Source organism: Lynx canadensis, chromosome A1 (genome assembly GCF_007474595.2).
Source record: "Lynx canadensis isolate LIC74 chromosome A1, mLynCan4.pri.v2, whole genome shotgun sequence".
In the NCBI taxonomy this organism is placed as follows: domain Eukaryota; kingdom Metazoa; phylum Chordata; class Mammalia; order Carnivora; family Felidae; genus Lynx; species Lynx canadensis.
The window spans coordinates 91,332,624-91,348,013 of record NC_044303.2 but is presented as its reverse complement, the minus strand read 5'-3'; the positions used below and the strand labels follow the sequence as shown (position 1 = coordinate 91,348,013).

Genomic DNA, 15,390 nt, shown 5'->3' with positions numbered 1-15,390 from the left:
CTACTTGGGGGCCTCTGTGTCCTCGCCCTTGGGTGGGGCTGCCACTGTGGAGGTCGCCTTGAGGCTTCGCTTCCGCTTCTGCACATTCTGCTCCGGGTGGAACAGGATGACGTAGGTCTTGGGCACATAGAGCATGCCGAGGGACACCGATGCACTCAGGCTCAAGGACACAGTCAGTGTGGTGGTTTGGATGTAGATCTGAGTCATTGAGGAAGGGACCGGGTGGGACTCAGCCCTGTTCTCTCCCCCCCCCCCCACATGAGTCCGTGTTCATCGGGTCAATGGAAAAGACAACATACGAGCAAAGGCCCTGTGGCATGAAGAAGTGGTGGTCATGACATGGCTCCAATAGAGACAGGATGGAGGATGAGTGACACGGCACCAAATGGACAAGTGACCAAGGGAAGTGAAGGGTTCATTCACAGCGAATGACACCTGGGGAAATGGTCCCTATGCCTGAAAAGGGTTAGAGCATGTTAATGAATGAGTGAATATGTTTTCAAATGAACAAACCAATGAACAGAGATTGAATAAGAGAGCAAGTGGGCAAACAGATGATTGACGGGTGAATAAGCAAATGTTCTACTCTGTGCACAAATAAATGACTGAATAATGATCAAGCAAATGGACTGACAGATTAATGGATTGACAGGTTTGAAGTATATGAAGAAGTAATTGAATAGAAACAAGTTAGTGGATGGATAGAAGCATGGATGAACAAATGAAGGGATACAGAACTCACTGAGCCAGCAGTGACACTGACAAATGAGTGAATGAGTATGTACATGAATGAATCAGCCAACAAGCAATCATTCAGATGGGTGGTCCAGCTCTTGGGACAATTGAGCCCCTCCTTGGACAGGCAAGAAACAGAGGAGGCAGTGAAAGCAACGGGAGACCCCAGATTACCTTCTCAGCTGACTGGGCGGTACCAAAGAAGATAGGCACAAAAGCTAGCCAGATGATGCAGGTGGTGTACATGGTAAAGCCGATGGGCTTGGCCTCATTGAAGGTCTCGGGCACACCGCGGGCCTTGATGGCATACACTGTGCATGTGACCATGAGCAGGAGGCTGTAGCCCAGGCAGCCGATGAGGGACAGATCTGACATGTCGCACTTGAGCACCCCTCTGGCCTGCTCCGGGTCCACGGTCCGTTGCTCTTCGTAGTCAATCACGCTGTGTGGGGGCTGGGCCCCCAGCCATGCCATTACTCCCACCACCTGCAGGAGCCGACACCGTATCAGGGGCACACCCAGCCTAGCCACCCACCCATGTCTGGCAGGTTAGGGTTGCCTCCAGGCTCCTGGCCTACTGAGTGGGATGCTCAGGCCCAAGAGCCACAGTGACAGCAGGCAGAGGCCCTGGAATCGTGACCCTACACATATCTTCTCCATTCTACCTTGGGGGAGGAGCCAGTGCATGCCCCATGGATGCCCCCAGACTCAGCAGAGATCTTGTCTCCTCACAGCCCTCCAGGTAGGCAGTAACCATCTCCATTCTGTAGATGTGAAAACACGAGCTTGATCCTGTCTAGCAACATGGCAAACCTAGTTCTTGAGGACCCCCTTCCTTCTCCAGCTCCAGAGAACTGTTGAACATAATGTGGTGAAATCATGTGCAGATGCATGGTGAAGCTCAGAACGAGGCACTTAAACAGACACTGGTAAGAATGTGAGCTGATTCCAGGTGGCCTGGTAGGTTATCAAAGTCGAACACAAGCACTAACAGGGAGGAGATGGAATAGCAATTCCCTCACAGTGACAGGAGACATGACCTTGAGCCAAGAGATGCTGGGGAACAGGAACTAAGACACCTGCATAGAGGCAAGACCCTGGAAGGGCCGCCCCATCCGTGCATGCAGATTGTTCACTGCACAAGACTGCCTGATGTATGTGTGTAGGAGGGGGGTAGGTGGGGCTGAAATCCAGCCAACACTCCAGTGCCATACTATGTCCCTAGAGCAGAGCTCTGTGATCCTGGAAGAAGGAATGCTTTTTTTCTTTAATTTTTTAAAAAGTTTATTTATTTATTTTGAGAGAGAGAGAGAGAGCAGGGGAGGGGCAGAGAGAAGGAGAAACAGAATCCAAAGCAGGCTCCAGGCTCTGAGCTGTCAGCACGGAGCCTGATGTGGGGCTCAAACTCACAAACTGTGAGATCATGACCTGAGCCAAAGTCGGAAGCTCAACTGCTGAGCCACTCAGGTGCCCCAAGAAGGGATGCTTTTTATTAATTTGTACATCCAGAAGGAGAACTTTTTTGTGATTCTCCCAAAGGCAGTAGCTCCATAAACAAGGGACTAATAACACCCCACCCAATGTCCAGGAAAGCAGCATGAAAGCTCCTCTTATAACAAGGCTCTAGGTAGGGGGAAAAAGTTGCCTGTGAGAAACTAATACCAAAGGCCTGTGATACACAGAAGCAGCAACCAAAATGGATCCCACCAATTTTGCAACACATGTAATTGATAAGGAACAAGCATCTGGTACATGTAAAAAACAAACAAACAAAAACAAAAAAAACCTCCTACAAAATAATAGAAAATGTGCAAAGTGTAGGAACAGGCACATCACAGAAGAGGAAACTCCAAAGGCCAGCTCCACTAGTAATTAAGTAAATGCAAATTAAAACAATGAGATACCACTTCATGTCCACCAGATTGGTAAATAACCTAGTAAAATTGAAGGTATGCCTCTTTGAAAGGGTCCAGGACCTCTGGAAAGGTGGGTCCGCAGATGAACCAGGAGGTACTAAATGTAGTCTAAGTATCTCTATCCCAGGGAAAGGGGCACCACAGGGATTTCAAGGAGGGAAGCAGGAAGGTAAGAAGTCAGGATGTGCTGGGCATTGCCATTCTGGCCCTGACAGGGGACGCTCGACCCCTGCTATCTTTAGGAAGATGGCAACACTTTTCAGTCATGGAGAATTGCCTGTGGGTGGGAATGAAGGTGGTATATGCAGAACTAGGAAGGGAGAAGGGCTTGCCTGGAGTGGAGAGCGTGTCATGTCAAAAGCAGGCTGACCATAGGCCCTCCACCTAGCCCTGAGAACTGGGCTGGCTGTACAATATCACAGTGTCACACACACCCGTCTCTCAGTACCCTTTGCACAGAAAATATCCAGTGCCTTCCAGCTCATGAGAGTAATTTCTGCTGTTATAATGTTACTATCTTGGAGAAAACCCTGAAGGTCCTCTGCTTTTGCTGCACATACAGCATGAAATCCCTGCCATTTATGGAGCTGGACGACCCGCTCCATAGTGCCGCCATTGCTGGAGCCTGTGCCTCTCATCCAGGTTACCCTGGTGACTGGGCAACAAACAGGAACTCCCTTTATGGAAACAGATTTTTTTTTTTTTTTTTTTTTTTTTTTTTTTTTTTTTTTTTTGCTTGAGAAAACTGTCACATAGCTCTTTGCCTTATTTTTATATGGGAGCCAAATTGTGGAAGAGTTTGTTCAGTGTACAGAAAATAATCTCATTGTTTTTACAGAAATGTTGCTGGATGCTCGCACTCCCCAGCTTAAGGACCATTTTCTCTTAAGGACAGAGCCCAGGGGACTGGCTGCTCTGAAATGAGTTCTGCATATAAGTAAAACAGTAGGGCCCTGTCTCTTGTAGCCTTCCCCTCCCCCCCCCCTTAATTTTGACATAGGAGCCAAAATAGAAGAGTGATCACCTGAGTTTTTGGAGTGTTGGACAAGCCCGCCAGCGCAGGCGCAATGCGCCCACCGAGTGGCCCTGGGATTCCCACGACCCACCTGCACGGAGGTGAGGCTGAAGGTGATGACGAGCTGCGAGGTGGGGCTGATGAAGGGCGGCGGCGTGACGGAGCGCTTCCCCTGCTCGAAGATGCGGTAGATGCGGTTGGTCTTGGTGAGCAAGGCCGAGTAGCTGAGCGTGGTGCCCAGGCCGAGGAAGAGCCTGCGGCCGGCGCACACTGCCGCGCCGGGCTCGGCCACCATGAGGAAGGTGATGGCGTAGATGAGGAAGATGCCGGTGAGCAGCACATAACTGAGCTCGCGGCCCGAGGCGCGGACGATCGGCGTGTCGTTGTGCCGCACAAAGGTGGCCACCACGGTGGTGGTGGCCATGCTGCCCAGCACGGCCAGCAGGAGTGGCGGCGCGGCCCAGGGCGAGGACCAGGTCAGGCGCACGACGGGCGTGGGGCGGCAGCCCGTGTGGTTGCGCGTGGGCCGCATGTCCCCGGGGCAGGCCTCGCACGTGAACTCGTCCACCTGGAAGCGGTACCCGTCACAGGCCTCGCAGTGCCAGCAGCAGGGGACGCCCTTCACCATCTTTTTCCGCTCACCGGGCCCACAGGGGAGGCTGCACTGGGACGCAGGCACCTCGCGGGGGTCTCCCGACCACTGGAGAGCTTCCACCTGCGGGCACAGGAGACGCGAGCCTGGGACTCCATTTGGGGACGGTGGGCCCGGGCCCCTGCGCCTCCCGTCGGCGTGTCTGTGCCCACTCACGTCCAGCCTGAGAGTCTCTGCCCACTGGCCCACGGCCTGGTAGCCGCCGCTGCCCGCACTGCCGTTGGCCGCCTGGTACTGGAAGATGTCATAACGCCCGGGCGCATCCCCGTTCTCGTTGAACATCACCGGGGTCCCCGCGCTGCCTAGAGGGAGAGCCCATCATCCTCAGCTGGTCCCCCAGCTCATCCCGGAGACGCCCAAGGCCCAGCCAGGTTAAAGAAGTCATGTGCAAAGATGCTCAGTGTCATCAGGGAAATGCAACTCAAAATCTATAATAACAGGAGCATCTGGACAGCTCAGTCGTTTAAGTGCTGGACTTTGGCTCAGGTCATGATCTTACAGTTGGTGAGTTCAAGCCCCGCCTCAGGCTGTGTGCTGATAGCTCAGAGCCCAGAGCCTGCTTTGGATTCTGTGTCTCCCTCTCTCTGCCTCTTCCCCACTCATGCTCACTCACTCTCTGTCTCTCTCTCAAAAATAAACAAACATTAAAACAAAACTACAATGAGATACCTCCTCACACCCATTAGCATGGCCACTTTTCACACACCAGAAAATAACGAAACTCAGTGAGGATGTGGAAAAATTGGAACCCTGATGTATTTTGCTGGTGCAGATGTAGAATGGTGCCATCACTGTGGAAAAAAAGTGTGGCAGTTCCTTGAAAAACTAAACACAGAATTATCACATCCCCAGCAACTCCACTTCTGGGTATATGCCCCAAAGAAGTGAATGCAGGGCCTCCAAGATCTATCTATCCACCCGTGTTCACGGCAGCTTTGTTCACAGCAGCCAAAAGGTGGACACACAAATGTTGTTCACTGGGGGCTGAATGAATCAACAAAGTGTCTATTCATGCAAGGACATTATTCAGCCTTAGAAAGGAAGGGCGTTCTGGCACATAGCTATGACACGGATGAACCTTAAGGACATTATACTAAGTGCAGTGAGCCAGTCACACGAAAGGCCAAATACTGCATGATTCGTCTTGCGGGATGTACCTAGAAAAGGCAAAATCATAGAGACGGAATGTTGAATGGAGGTGGCCAGAGGCTGGGGGAGGGCGAGGAGGAGCTGTTCTTTAATGGGGACAGAATTTCAGTCTTAAGATAAAAAGAAGTTCTGGAGAATGATTGCTGCACAGTGTACACGACTAAGCTGTATCCTTAAAGATGGTTAAGATGGTCTGTATTACACCATGTATATGATAACCACAATTTAAAAAGAAAAATGAAAGAGTCACCTGGGTGGCTCAGTCGGTTAAGCGGCTGACTCTTGGTTTCAGCTCAGGTCATGATCTCGTGTTTCTTGAGTTTGAGCCCCACATCGGGCTCTGCGCTGACAATGTGGAGCCTGCTTGGGATTCTCTCTCTCCCTCTCTCTGCCCCCCCCCACTTGCTCTCTCTGTCTCTCTCGAAATGCATAAATAAACTTCAAATAAGAAAAAGAAAAAAGAAAGAGCTTTAACAAGTCAGGCAAAATGATGGGTTCAAGACTTGTACAAAGGTCTGAGTGTTGGCATGAGATTTGTACTGATTTGAACAATCAGCTTTTATTTCTTTTAATGATTTCTTAAAGGTTTACTTATTTATTTTTGAGAAAGACAGAGACAGCATGAGGGGAGGGCAGAGAGACAGAGAGGGAGAGAGAGAACCCCAAGCAGGCTCCATGCTGTCAGTACAGAGCCCAATGCGGGACTCAACCTCACAAACCGTGAGATCACGACCTGAGCCAAAACCAAGAGTTGGCCGCTTAACTGACTGAGCCACCCAGGTGCCCCTTGGCTTTATTTCTTTTGGAAGCCCATTCTACCAGCTTGTAGAGCTGGTCTGCAATGATAGTAAGTTGTGCCATTTATCAGAGAGCTTAGCAGAAAGAAGGTATTCGGTAGTTGGTGGAAGAACACTTTTTAATTTTATAAAGAATAGTAACTGGGGGCACCTGCGTGGCTCAGTCAGTTGAGCATCCAACCTAGGCTCAGGTCATGATCTCACAGTTTGTGAGCCCTCGCGTCGGCCTCTGTGCTGATAGCTCAGAGCCTGGAGCCTGCTTTGGATTCTGTGTCTCTCTCTTTCTCTGCCCCTGCCCTGCTCACACTCTGTCTCTCTCAAAAATAAACATTAAAAAAAAAAAAAAAAGAATAGTAATTGACTAAGAAGTATATCTCTCTGCACAAACCATGAGGGCAGCTTGGGTCCATTTGGGCCTTTTCAGAAGACCTTATTCTGAGCCCTGCCTATGTGCCAGGCCCTCTGCTGGTACCAGAGGACACATCAGACTTGCATCTTGTGCACCCATGGCACAGAGCTTAGCTGGGGTGGCCTTTGCAAGCTCAAGACTCAGAATGGGCAGCCTGTCCACACTGTACACAGTGCCTTTGCACAGTCTGCACCGTGCCCCACACAGGCCTAGAGTCCAGATGCCCCCGAACTCTGTGCAATGGAGGGTAGAGTTGCATGTGGCCCGCTGAGGGTTCCAGGCAGGAAGGGGTCACAGAAAAAGTTCCCCAACACCTGAATTTCGCAACTTGGGGCAAGGGGTACTGAAGCTTGGGGATGAGTGTTAAAAATTGGTTCCAGAATTTGGCTTAAGTTTCCAGCTCTCAGTTCCGGGTGCCCCCACCATACCATCCTGCCTCTCTCATCCCTTTGATCCCCAGTCAACCTAGGTCCCGCAGAGAAATCCAACCCTGGGGGCTTCCCTTCCCTGTTGTTAGGAGATCTGGCTCCCACTCACCATTGAAGCGGACAGCTCGAATATACTGCAGCAGCATCCGCCCATCGGTGGTCTCCATCGCAGGGCACAGGCCCGTGAGCCCCGGGCAGAGTGCCTGGTGCATGCTGTGGAGGGCGTGGGCAATGGCGTAGACAGCATCGATCACAAACTGCACCTTCCCCTCCTGCTCGTAGGTAGAGTCCCGGCCGATGCGTTCCTCACCTGTCCTAGGGATGCCCGGAGGAAGTGTGCCTGGACCCCCGGCATCCCACCTGGCCTCCCACTTTCTCCCTCACCTCCCCTTGCCACCCCGGGCAGCTCTCACCTGTGCATTTGCGGGCGGAGTCGTCGGACTGGGTACCTGAGCTGATCAGTTTGCAGTTGAAATTCTCTTCCCAGAACTCGGCAAACCAGATGTTCCGGCGGTTGTTCTCCAGGGAGCGGGTCATGAAGTACTGGTCAAATCCTGAGAGTGGGGAGAGAAGAGGATGGCAACCATCTGAACCAGACATGATTCTTCTGTGTCCCTTCACCACTTGCTCACTTCGCAGCTAGGACTGGCCACATGACTGACTTCTGGCCAGTGACTTCAGAGCGATCTGGGGGCTCCAGGGTAGAATTTGCGTCCTGTTGTAAACTCAGAGCCTCACTGCATGAAAGACTTTGAGGCTGCTCCTTCTTTCCCGGTTAGGATGCTACTGTGAAGGTGTGATGGGTGGAGCTTCAGCAGCCACTTTGTGATTATTAAGACACCTCAGTCACCAAGGCACATAGCAACCATGGAGGATGGTGGAACAGAAGTGGGGACAGAGCTCAGGACTTTGAGAATGTCATTAACTCACTGGCCCAAACCTGAAGTGGCCTACTTTCAGACATCTTGTCTTGTGACGAAGTGCCTTTATTGCTAAAACTGCTCTCATCCTAATTTGTCAAATGCAACCAAATGCACTCTAAGGGAAAGAAAAAGTGTGAGGGTGGGTGTACACCCACAAGAGGTTCTGAGTCCCCAAAAGTTAAGGCTCTCAGCCTTTACAAGTTTCTGTTCTTCATAAAATAGCCCTGTAGCACTTCATGAAGGTGCCTTCAGGTCAGTCTTTGGGAAAACGATCAATCCTGTTATAAAGGGAACATCTCTGCTGGATTGTTCCAGACATTCACAGGTGGTATGGTGGAAGAAGGGAGGGGAGGCAGGCTTCATCATCTGACCAATAGGACAATATGTCGCCATCCTTGGCCTTGCTCCCTCTTCCCTAGCCCTCAAATTGGTGTGCCTTTTGAGGAATAAGCAACACCAGGAATGTAGGCATTGAATTAAAACAAAAACAGAAAGAGCAAAACTAATTCTTCACCCTGTGCAGTGGGGTGGGCTTTTCCTCCTTTGCCAACTCAAACACTGCCCGGAGGGAGGTATTCACAGAATCTCAGAATCCTAGAGTTTGAGAATCCCGGAAGGGACATGAATCAGGATGCAATTTTACAGGTGGAGAAAATGAGTCCCCCCCCCCCACCCGTCACCACCACCACAAAGAGGGGTCCGTGGGGAAGGACAAGCAGGGGCAGGGGATACCGTGGGGGACAGCATCCCTGCACTCACCATCTATGGAAGCCCTTTTGGGCAGGATGGTGATGGCCCCCACGGCCACATCCTCCAGGTTCAGGATGGGTGAGGTCTTGGCTCCCCAGCTGTCGGAGCCGACCCATAGGAAGTGACCCGTCAGGTTGGCCTGGCGTGCGGCCTCCAGTACCCTCCTGGTAGAATGGGGCGAGGGGTTAGTGAGGGCCTGCGATCCTCCTCCAACTTACCTCTGGCCACTTCCTGTTCTTCTCTCTTCTTCTATCCCCTTCCAAACCACTCAGCAGACCCTCATTTATCAGGAAAACTGGGGTGTCTGGGGTTTAGGACACCTGCCCTTGGCTTCTCAGGTAGTCAAGGTTGCAGCCAGGCTCTGGCCCCAGGCCTGCCCTCTTGTTCTGTGCATTCAGCCCACTTCACACTGCCTGGAAGAGGGGCCTCCCTTTTCTTGCGGAGCCCTCTGATGGCTCTGAGCCACACAGGCCTCAAGGCAGAGTCCATGGCCACCTGCTGATACCCCCTGAACTGCCTCCCGGGGCTCCTTGCCTGACAGCTCATTTTCTGCACTTAGATCTGCCCATGGGTCTCTCCCCTATTTTGGATGATAAGAACAGACAGGCGTTTTTGTGTGTTTCCCTTGGCTAGTCTTGGAGCATCTCCACCCAGAACAGGCCTGGTTCGTTTCTGGGAGGCACCAGACAGGGAAATGGCAGCAGGAAAAATGTGTAAGGGCAGGAAGGTGGGGGGCGGGCAGTCAAGGAGAGAGGGAGGAGGAGGAAGGGAGGATGCGCAAGGCTGGAGGATATGTAGGAAGAGGGGGCAGGGCCTTCGAGGAGAGCCTCTAATAAACATGTTGATGGAATGCGCCCACTGTCCCACCTGATGTCATCCTCGTTGGCAAAGATGATGATGCCCCGGGCATTGGGCGTCTCCATTAGTCTCTTGATCACCTTGTTGAATTCTCCTGGCTTTGGTTCCCTGGGAATCTTGATGGACTGGGCAATACAGACCCCCCCTGGGTGTCGGGGATGCCAAAGTCACCTTTTGTTCCACCCACTCACCCAACCCACTGGGGCCGCCACTGTGCATGATTGTGGCAGGGACAGAGTCCTCCAAAAGAAAGGGGCACCTGCCCACAGGGGCACCATCCACGCTCCCCACCATGTCTGATGGCCCTGGCTCACCCCTGGTACCCCCACACCCAGCTCACCAGCCTCCCGGGAGATCTGCACAAAGGCCTCAACCCCACTCTCGCCATAGTTGCCCTCGGAGGCCAGTGTGGACACGTAGTTCCATCCCAGCGCCCTCACGATGTCCACCATGGCCTGGGCCTGGTAGGAGTCAGGTGGCACGACTCGGGAGAAGAAGTCATAGCGTGTGGAGTCGCTGAGCTCAGGGGCTGTGGACGCGTAGCTGATCTGGGGTATCTGGAATGGGGAAGGACATCTGGGTTATGGAGGGAGGGTCAGTGACCCTATGGGGAGGGAGGGCAACAGGGATCCAGGACACAGGTGGGGGCATGGAAGTTCAGGATTAGGGTTGGAATAGCCGCATGGAGACGCCTCAGGCATGGGAAAATCTCTGCATTTTGAGAAGTGGTCTGATGGAATATGGGAGGTATGAGGGTCTGACGAAGAGGGCAGGGCACCAAACACACTGGTGCAGGATGTGTCCAGGCAAAGGTGGAGTGGGGACTCAAGTCCATCCTGTAGCTGATCCAGCTGCTGGGCAAAGGCTGCATCTGAGAGGGGAATGGGGCTCCTGTCATCCCTAGGGGACAGCATGTTTTCCTAATTCACACAAAGGGGCAATCTGTGTAGGGGAGCGGCACCCCCAAGCAGGGTCAGAGCAGGCAGGGGGGCTAGGAAGGGATTATTTGATTCAAAGCTGTGTCTGGTTTTCTGGAGGGGACTGCTTGGAGCTGGGTTTATCTCTGTGCATTAGAGTGATCGACAGCTGGGATTATGGGCTGAGCTGATCCAGAAGGGGGAGCGTGAATAGCAAGGGTGGGAGGAGTGGAGAATGGTAGGGGAAGGCTGAGGAAATCAGGATGATGGAGGCTAACTAGAGAAGAGGGCTGAAGTGGGAGCTGGTGAAGGTCAGAAGACAGGGAAGGTTCTGGCAGGGGTGGGCCAGACTGGTCCAGGGGAGACAGGGATGTCTGAAGCAGGACAGAAAGTGTAGAGTGTGGAGACAGTGTGCGAAGAGCAGGAGGGAGAGAGAAGGAAAGATGGAAGGAGGAAGAAGGAAGAGAGCGACAGGGAGACAGAAAAAGAAAAATAAGAAGAACCACAAAGAAAGAGGGAATGTCAGAGAAAAAGGAGACAGAGAAAGACGAGGGCAGTTCATGGATGCTGTAGATACTCTGGGCACTCTAGACACTAAAGCTTAATCTTGAGAACAATCTCCTCATACAGGTTGAACCTCCTGAGAGAAATTAATCTAAAATGCCTGACTGCTGGGGCGCCTGGGTGGTTCAGTTGGTTAGGCATCCAATTCTTTGTTTCAGCTCAGGTCTTGATCCTGCGGTTCATGGATTCAAGCCTCTCATCTGGCTCTGTGCTGACAGCTCAGAGCCTACTCTTGGGATTCTCTGTCTCTGTCTCTCTCTCTGCCCCTCCCCTACTTGCTTTCTCTCTCTCTCTCTCTCTCTCTCTCTCTCAAAATAAACAAATATTTAAAAATAAAATAAAATAAAATAGGGGCATCTGAGTGGCTGTCGGTTGAGCATCTGACTTCAGCTCAGGTCATGATCTCCCAGTTCATGAGTTTGAGCCTCCACATGGGGCTCTGTGCTGACAGCTCGGAGCCTGGAGCCTGCTTCAGATTCTGTGTCTCTCTTTCTCTCTGCCCCTCCCCTGCTCACACACACACACACACACACTCTCTCTCTCTCTCTCTCTCTCTCTCTCAAATATAAATAAGCATAAAAAGTAAAATAAAATAAAATAAAATAAAATAAAATAAAATAAAATGCCTGACAGCACAGTAATACAAATATGGCCTGAACTCCGTCTCTGCTCCTGGACCAGGAATTGCAAAACAGCCCCTCAGGGAACCAAATCTGTTCCCTGGTTGCCATTCATGCACCAGTGTCTTCAAGCGTTTAATTTTTGAATTGGTAAGTAGTGTTTAACATGGTGTGGGGGTGCAGGGTGCTACCTTAGTCTGGGGCTGAGCTGGCAGCAGTGGGCCCTGGGCTTATGGGGTCCTGCTTCACCCATCTACGCCCCAACCTGGCCCTTGAAGGCCCTTGAGTCTGAGATCTCTGCACTCAGCCTAGAGGGGCAGACACAGGGAAAGGGACAGAAACCAGAGCTCCAAGCAGGGCAGGGGACAGAGCTATAAACACAGACAGATATGGGCAGTCGGGTGAGACAGAGACTCTCCTCACTACTACCCCGCCCCCCATCCACCACACACACACACACACACACACACACACACACACACACATCCCAGGGAGCCACAGAACTTCTCTTGGTGCCTATTAGAAGCTGTGTCTGTATGACAACACTGACATCCAGTGGGAACAGGGGTGGGGGGATTACATGGATGCAGATGATGGAGGGGGACCCACATAAAACCTCTACCCAGCATGGTAGAAACAGAGGCCTTGCCTCAGAGAAACTCTCAAGACACTGAAGTCCCCTCCCCCAGCCAGAAGGAAGCAAAGCCTTCCTTTCTTCACATAAAGATGGAGGGACAGAGACACCCCTCCCCCACAGAACCCTAGTGAATGACTTCTACTGAAAATCCCCACACTCTAATGCCAAAGGCCCCCTAATCGCTTATTCTTATGCCCTTCCCCTCACTCACTGTCCCCCAGGCTGCAGGGAAGGGGCTGCCCCGCACTTAAGACAGTTCCCTCAAGATGAGGGAACTACTCACCACCACCCTCCCCTACCCCGCGGAGTTGCCAGGGTCATGTCCTGGTGACCCCACCGGAGGAGGGCCCTGTCCCCAGGGCCGGGGGCGGGACCACCACACAAGGTTGTGCAATATGTGCCCCAAACAAGGACATCCAAGCAAGATGAGGCTAAACTCCAGGGGGCCCTGCTCTAATCAATTGGGTCTCCAGGCAAAGGCTGCATCCCGCTGTGGGAAGAGGCAGCCTTGACCGCCCAGAAGGTAGGTTTCCTTAATTCACACAAAGGGCTGTGTGTGCAGGTGGCAGCGCTGGCAGGGCACCTGAGCAGACAAGGAAGGGTCGACGGGTTGGGTTGATCTGGCTCGGGCTTGCTTCTGGCTCCCAGGGCAGGGTTTCTTTGAAGCAGCGGGTGATCTTTGTGAATTTGAGTGATTTCTGCCAGGAGACTAGACTTCAGCCACCCAGAGGGCGGGGACGGGACGAGGACGCGAGAGAGTGCCCTCACCGCAAACAGGCGCAGCACATTGGCGACCATGATGGAGACGGAGCTGGCCGACGCGCCGACGACAGCCACGACCCGCTCGGGGGGCGCGGCGCGCAACGGAGGGACGCCTCCGGGGCAGCGCACTGCCCCCTCGTCGCCGTCGCCGCGGCCCTGGATCAGCGCCTGCACGAAGGTCAGCGCCTGCTCCAGCGCGTACGTGTCCCGAGAGCAGGTGTCGAGCAGCCGCGCGCCCAGGCGCACGCCGGGCAGCAGCTCAGGGTCGGCGTTCACGCGGTCCAGCGCGTACAGCATCGCCTCCAGCCGGTGCACGCCCTGCTCCTTCTTCAGCTGCCCGCACGCCCTGCCCGCAGCGCCCCGCGCGTGCACCGGGAACAGGCCGCCCAGCGTGAGGCCGCCCGCCAGGCGCACCGAGCCCGCCGCGCCCGCCGCGCCCGCTTGCACCAGCACCAACAGCGGCGGCAGCAGCGCCAGGAGCGGCGGCTCCCGGGCGCTCCCCGGCCTGGCCATCCGCTGTCCAGCTGCGGGAGGAGGACAGGGCGGGGAGGGGAACAGAACGGGGGAACGCTCTGAGTGCTAAGCAGAGGGAGAACCCCGGGTCGCGGGGAAGGGGAAGGAGTTCCGGGTGCTGGGGAGAGGGGAGGCGCGCAATAAATGTTGGCTGAGCGGGTTGGGGAAGAAATGAGCTATCAATTCGCCCAGCCCTCCCAGGTCTCCACCGCGCTCTCACACCCTCTGAATCTTATCACACGCGTCCCCCCGCCCGACCGCTGTCTCCACCGAGCCAGCCTGCCCCTCCCCGACAGCCCTGGGCCTCTGTTCCACAGGGACCCAGCCCCAGCGCACAACTAGGGACCCTCCCTAGCCACACTCACCTGTGCCAACCGCTGTTGGTCAGGACAGGGCTGTGACAGATGCACAGGGCCCAGAGTGAGAGAGGATTTAAGGATTCTGGGGAAGGGATGAGGCCGCCCTGAGGGTGGAGACCCCTCCTGTGTATGGGGTGTGCACAGAATTGCCTCTCTCTACATCTCCTTTCCCTTCCTCTACTACTCCCTGGGTTTGCTTCTTTCCTCTCTTTGGATGTGTGTCTCACCCCAACCTCTCTCTGGCTGTCCCTGACACACACACTGTCCTTCTCTGTCTCTTTTTTTTGCTTGTTTCTCTGTCTCTGTCTCAGGCTCTCTTCTCCCCCTGCTGCCCCAACCCCTTCCCCCCGCCTTCTCTCTTCCCTGTCTCAGTCAATTTCTCTTTCTTTCTTTGTCCCTCTCTTCCTCTCTTTCCTAGCCTCCAGTGCCTTGGCTCCAGCTGCCTAAGGCACTCCCCCAAACCCTGCAGTACACTTGGGAGTGGAGGGAGAAAGGAGCTGAATGAGCAAGAACACGACTGGTCACGAAGGGACCACCAGCAAGCAGACCTTTAACATTAGCAAGACCTCTGCTTAACACACACACAACCACCTGACAAAGACTTTTACCATCAGCCCCATTAGGCAGATGGGAAAATAGAAACCTCAAGGAATTAGGTGACTCATCCAAGGTCACACACTTGGTGTGGGTCAGCATCAGGATTTGCACTCAGGTTGGTATGAAACTACAAGCCCACACTGCCTCTGCCTTGGATGGGGGTCGGGGACAGCACCAGCTAGCCCGGCAGCTCCTGTCCCAACCTCTTGCATCTGATGGAGGAACCCTAAAGACCTGTTCTTTTGGTCATGTCCAAAGCTCTGGGCTCTGGGGTCTGAAGCAATGACGCACACATGGTGTGAGGCTCTCTGTACCTGAATTTCCCCATCTCATGGTTGAGGGCCAAGGTGAGGGGGTTTTAGCCTCAATATACTTTTACCATCATCCCTGTCTGAGGTCCTGGATCTGGCTCTCTGATCCAGAGAGAGAGAGAGAGAGAGAGAGAGAGAGAGAGCGAGTGAGCAGAGGGCAGGCTGGGGACAGGTGGTAAGCTCCTAGCCCCAGGGATTTGCAGGCTCATCCCATGGGGCTTGAGCCGGCTTGGGCTCCATTAGTCAGGGTGGATTAGGCTTTGGGGATACAGGGATTTGGGCAAAGCTGACAGAGGGAATGAGCAGAGGCCTTGTCACCCTTCTCCCTTCCCCCACCACATCCAAGGGCCCTGCCTGGAGCTGTCCAGGCACCTCTTCTTGGCGGAGGCTGGGAGTCAGGAGGCCTGGATCTGGCTCTGCCTTTACCCATTTTATAACTCGGGAAGGATGGAGCACTTCGCTGGTGACAGGCCCCAAA

General features: G+C 53.6%; 1 protein-coding gene across 1 annotated transcript; it reads right to left on the bottom strand.

Annotated features, from left to right (window-relative positions):
- On the bottom strand, window positions 1–13,645 carry GRM6 (glutamate metabotropic receptor 6). The gene is made up of 10 exons (XM_030316254.1): window positions 13,139–13,645; window positions 9,973–10,189; window positions 9,642–9,777; window positions 8,784–8,938; window positions 7,515–7,655; window positions 7,211–7,411; window positions 4,475–4,620; window positions 3,758–4,381; window positions 910–1,221; window positions 1–198 (listed from the first exon to the last, which is right to left on the bottom strand). Exons 1-10 carry the CDS (start codon window positions 13,643–13,645, stop codon window positions 1–3), a joined length of 2,637 nt encoding a protein of 878 aa, XP_030172114.1.
- Window positions 13,646–15,390: the final 1,745 nt, after the last annotated feature.

Coding starts and splice junctions, on each gene's coding strand:
- GRM6 (XM_030316254.1), bottom strand. CDS start 13,645: ATGGCCAGGCCGGGGAGCGCCCGGGAGCCGCCGCTCCTGGCGCTGCTG. Junction 1,222..3,757: donor TCAGCCTCACCTCCGTGCAG/GTGGGTCGTGGG, acceptor CGGCTCCTGCAG/GTGGTGGGAGTAATGGCATG. Junction 199..909: donor CCGCCCAGTCAGCTGAGAAG/GTAATCTGGGGT, acceptor TCAATGACTCAG/ATCTACATCCAAACCACCAC.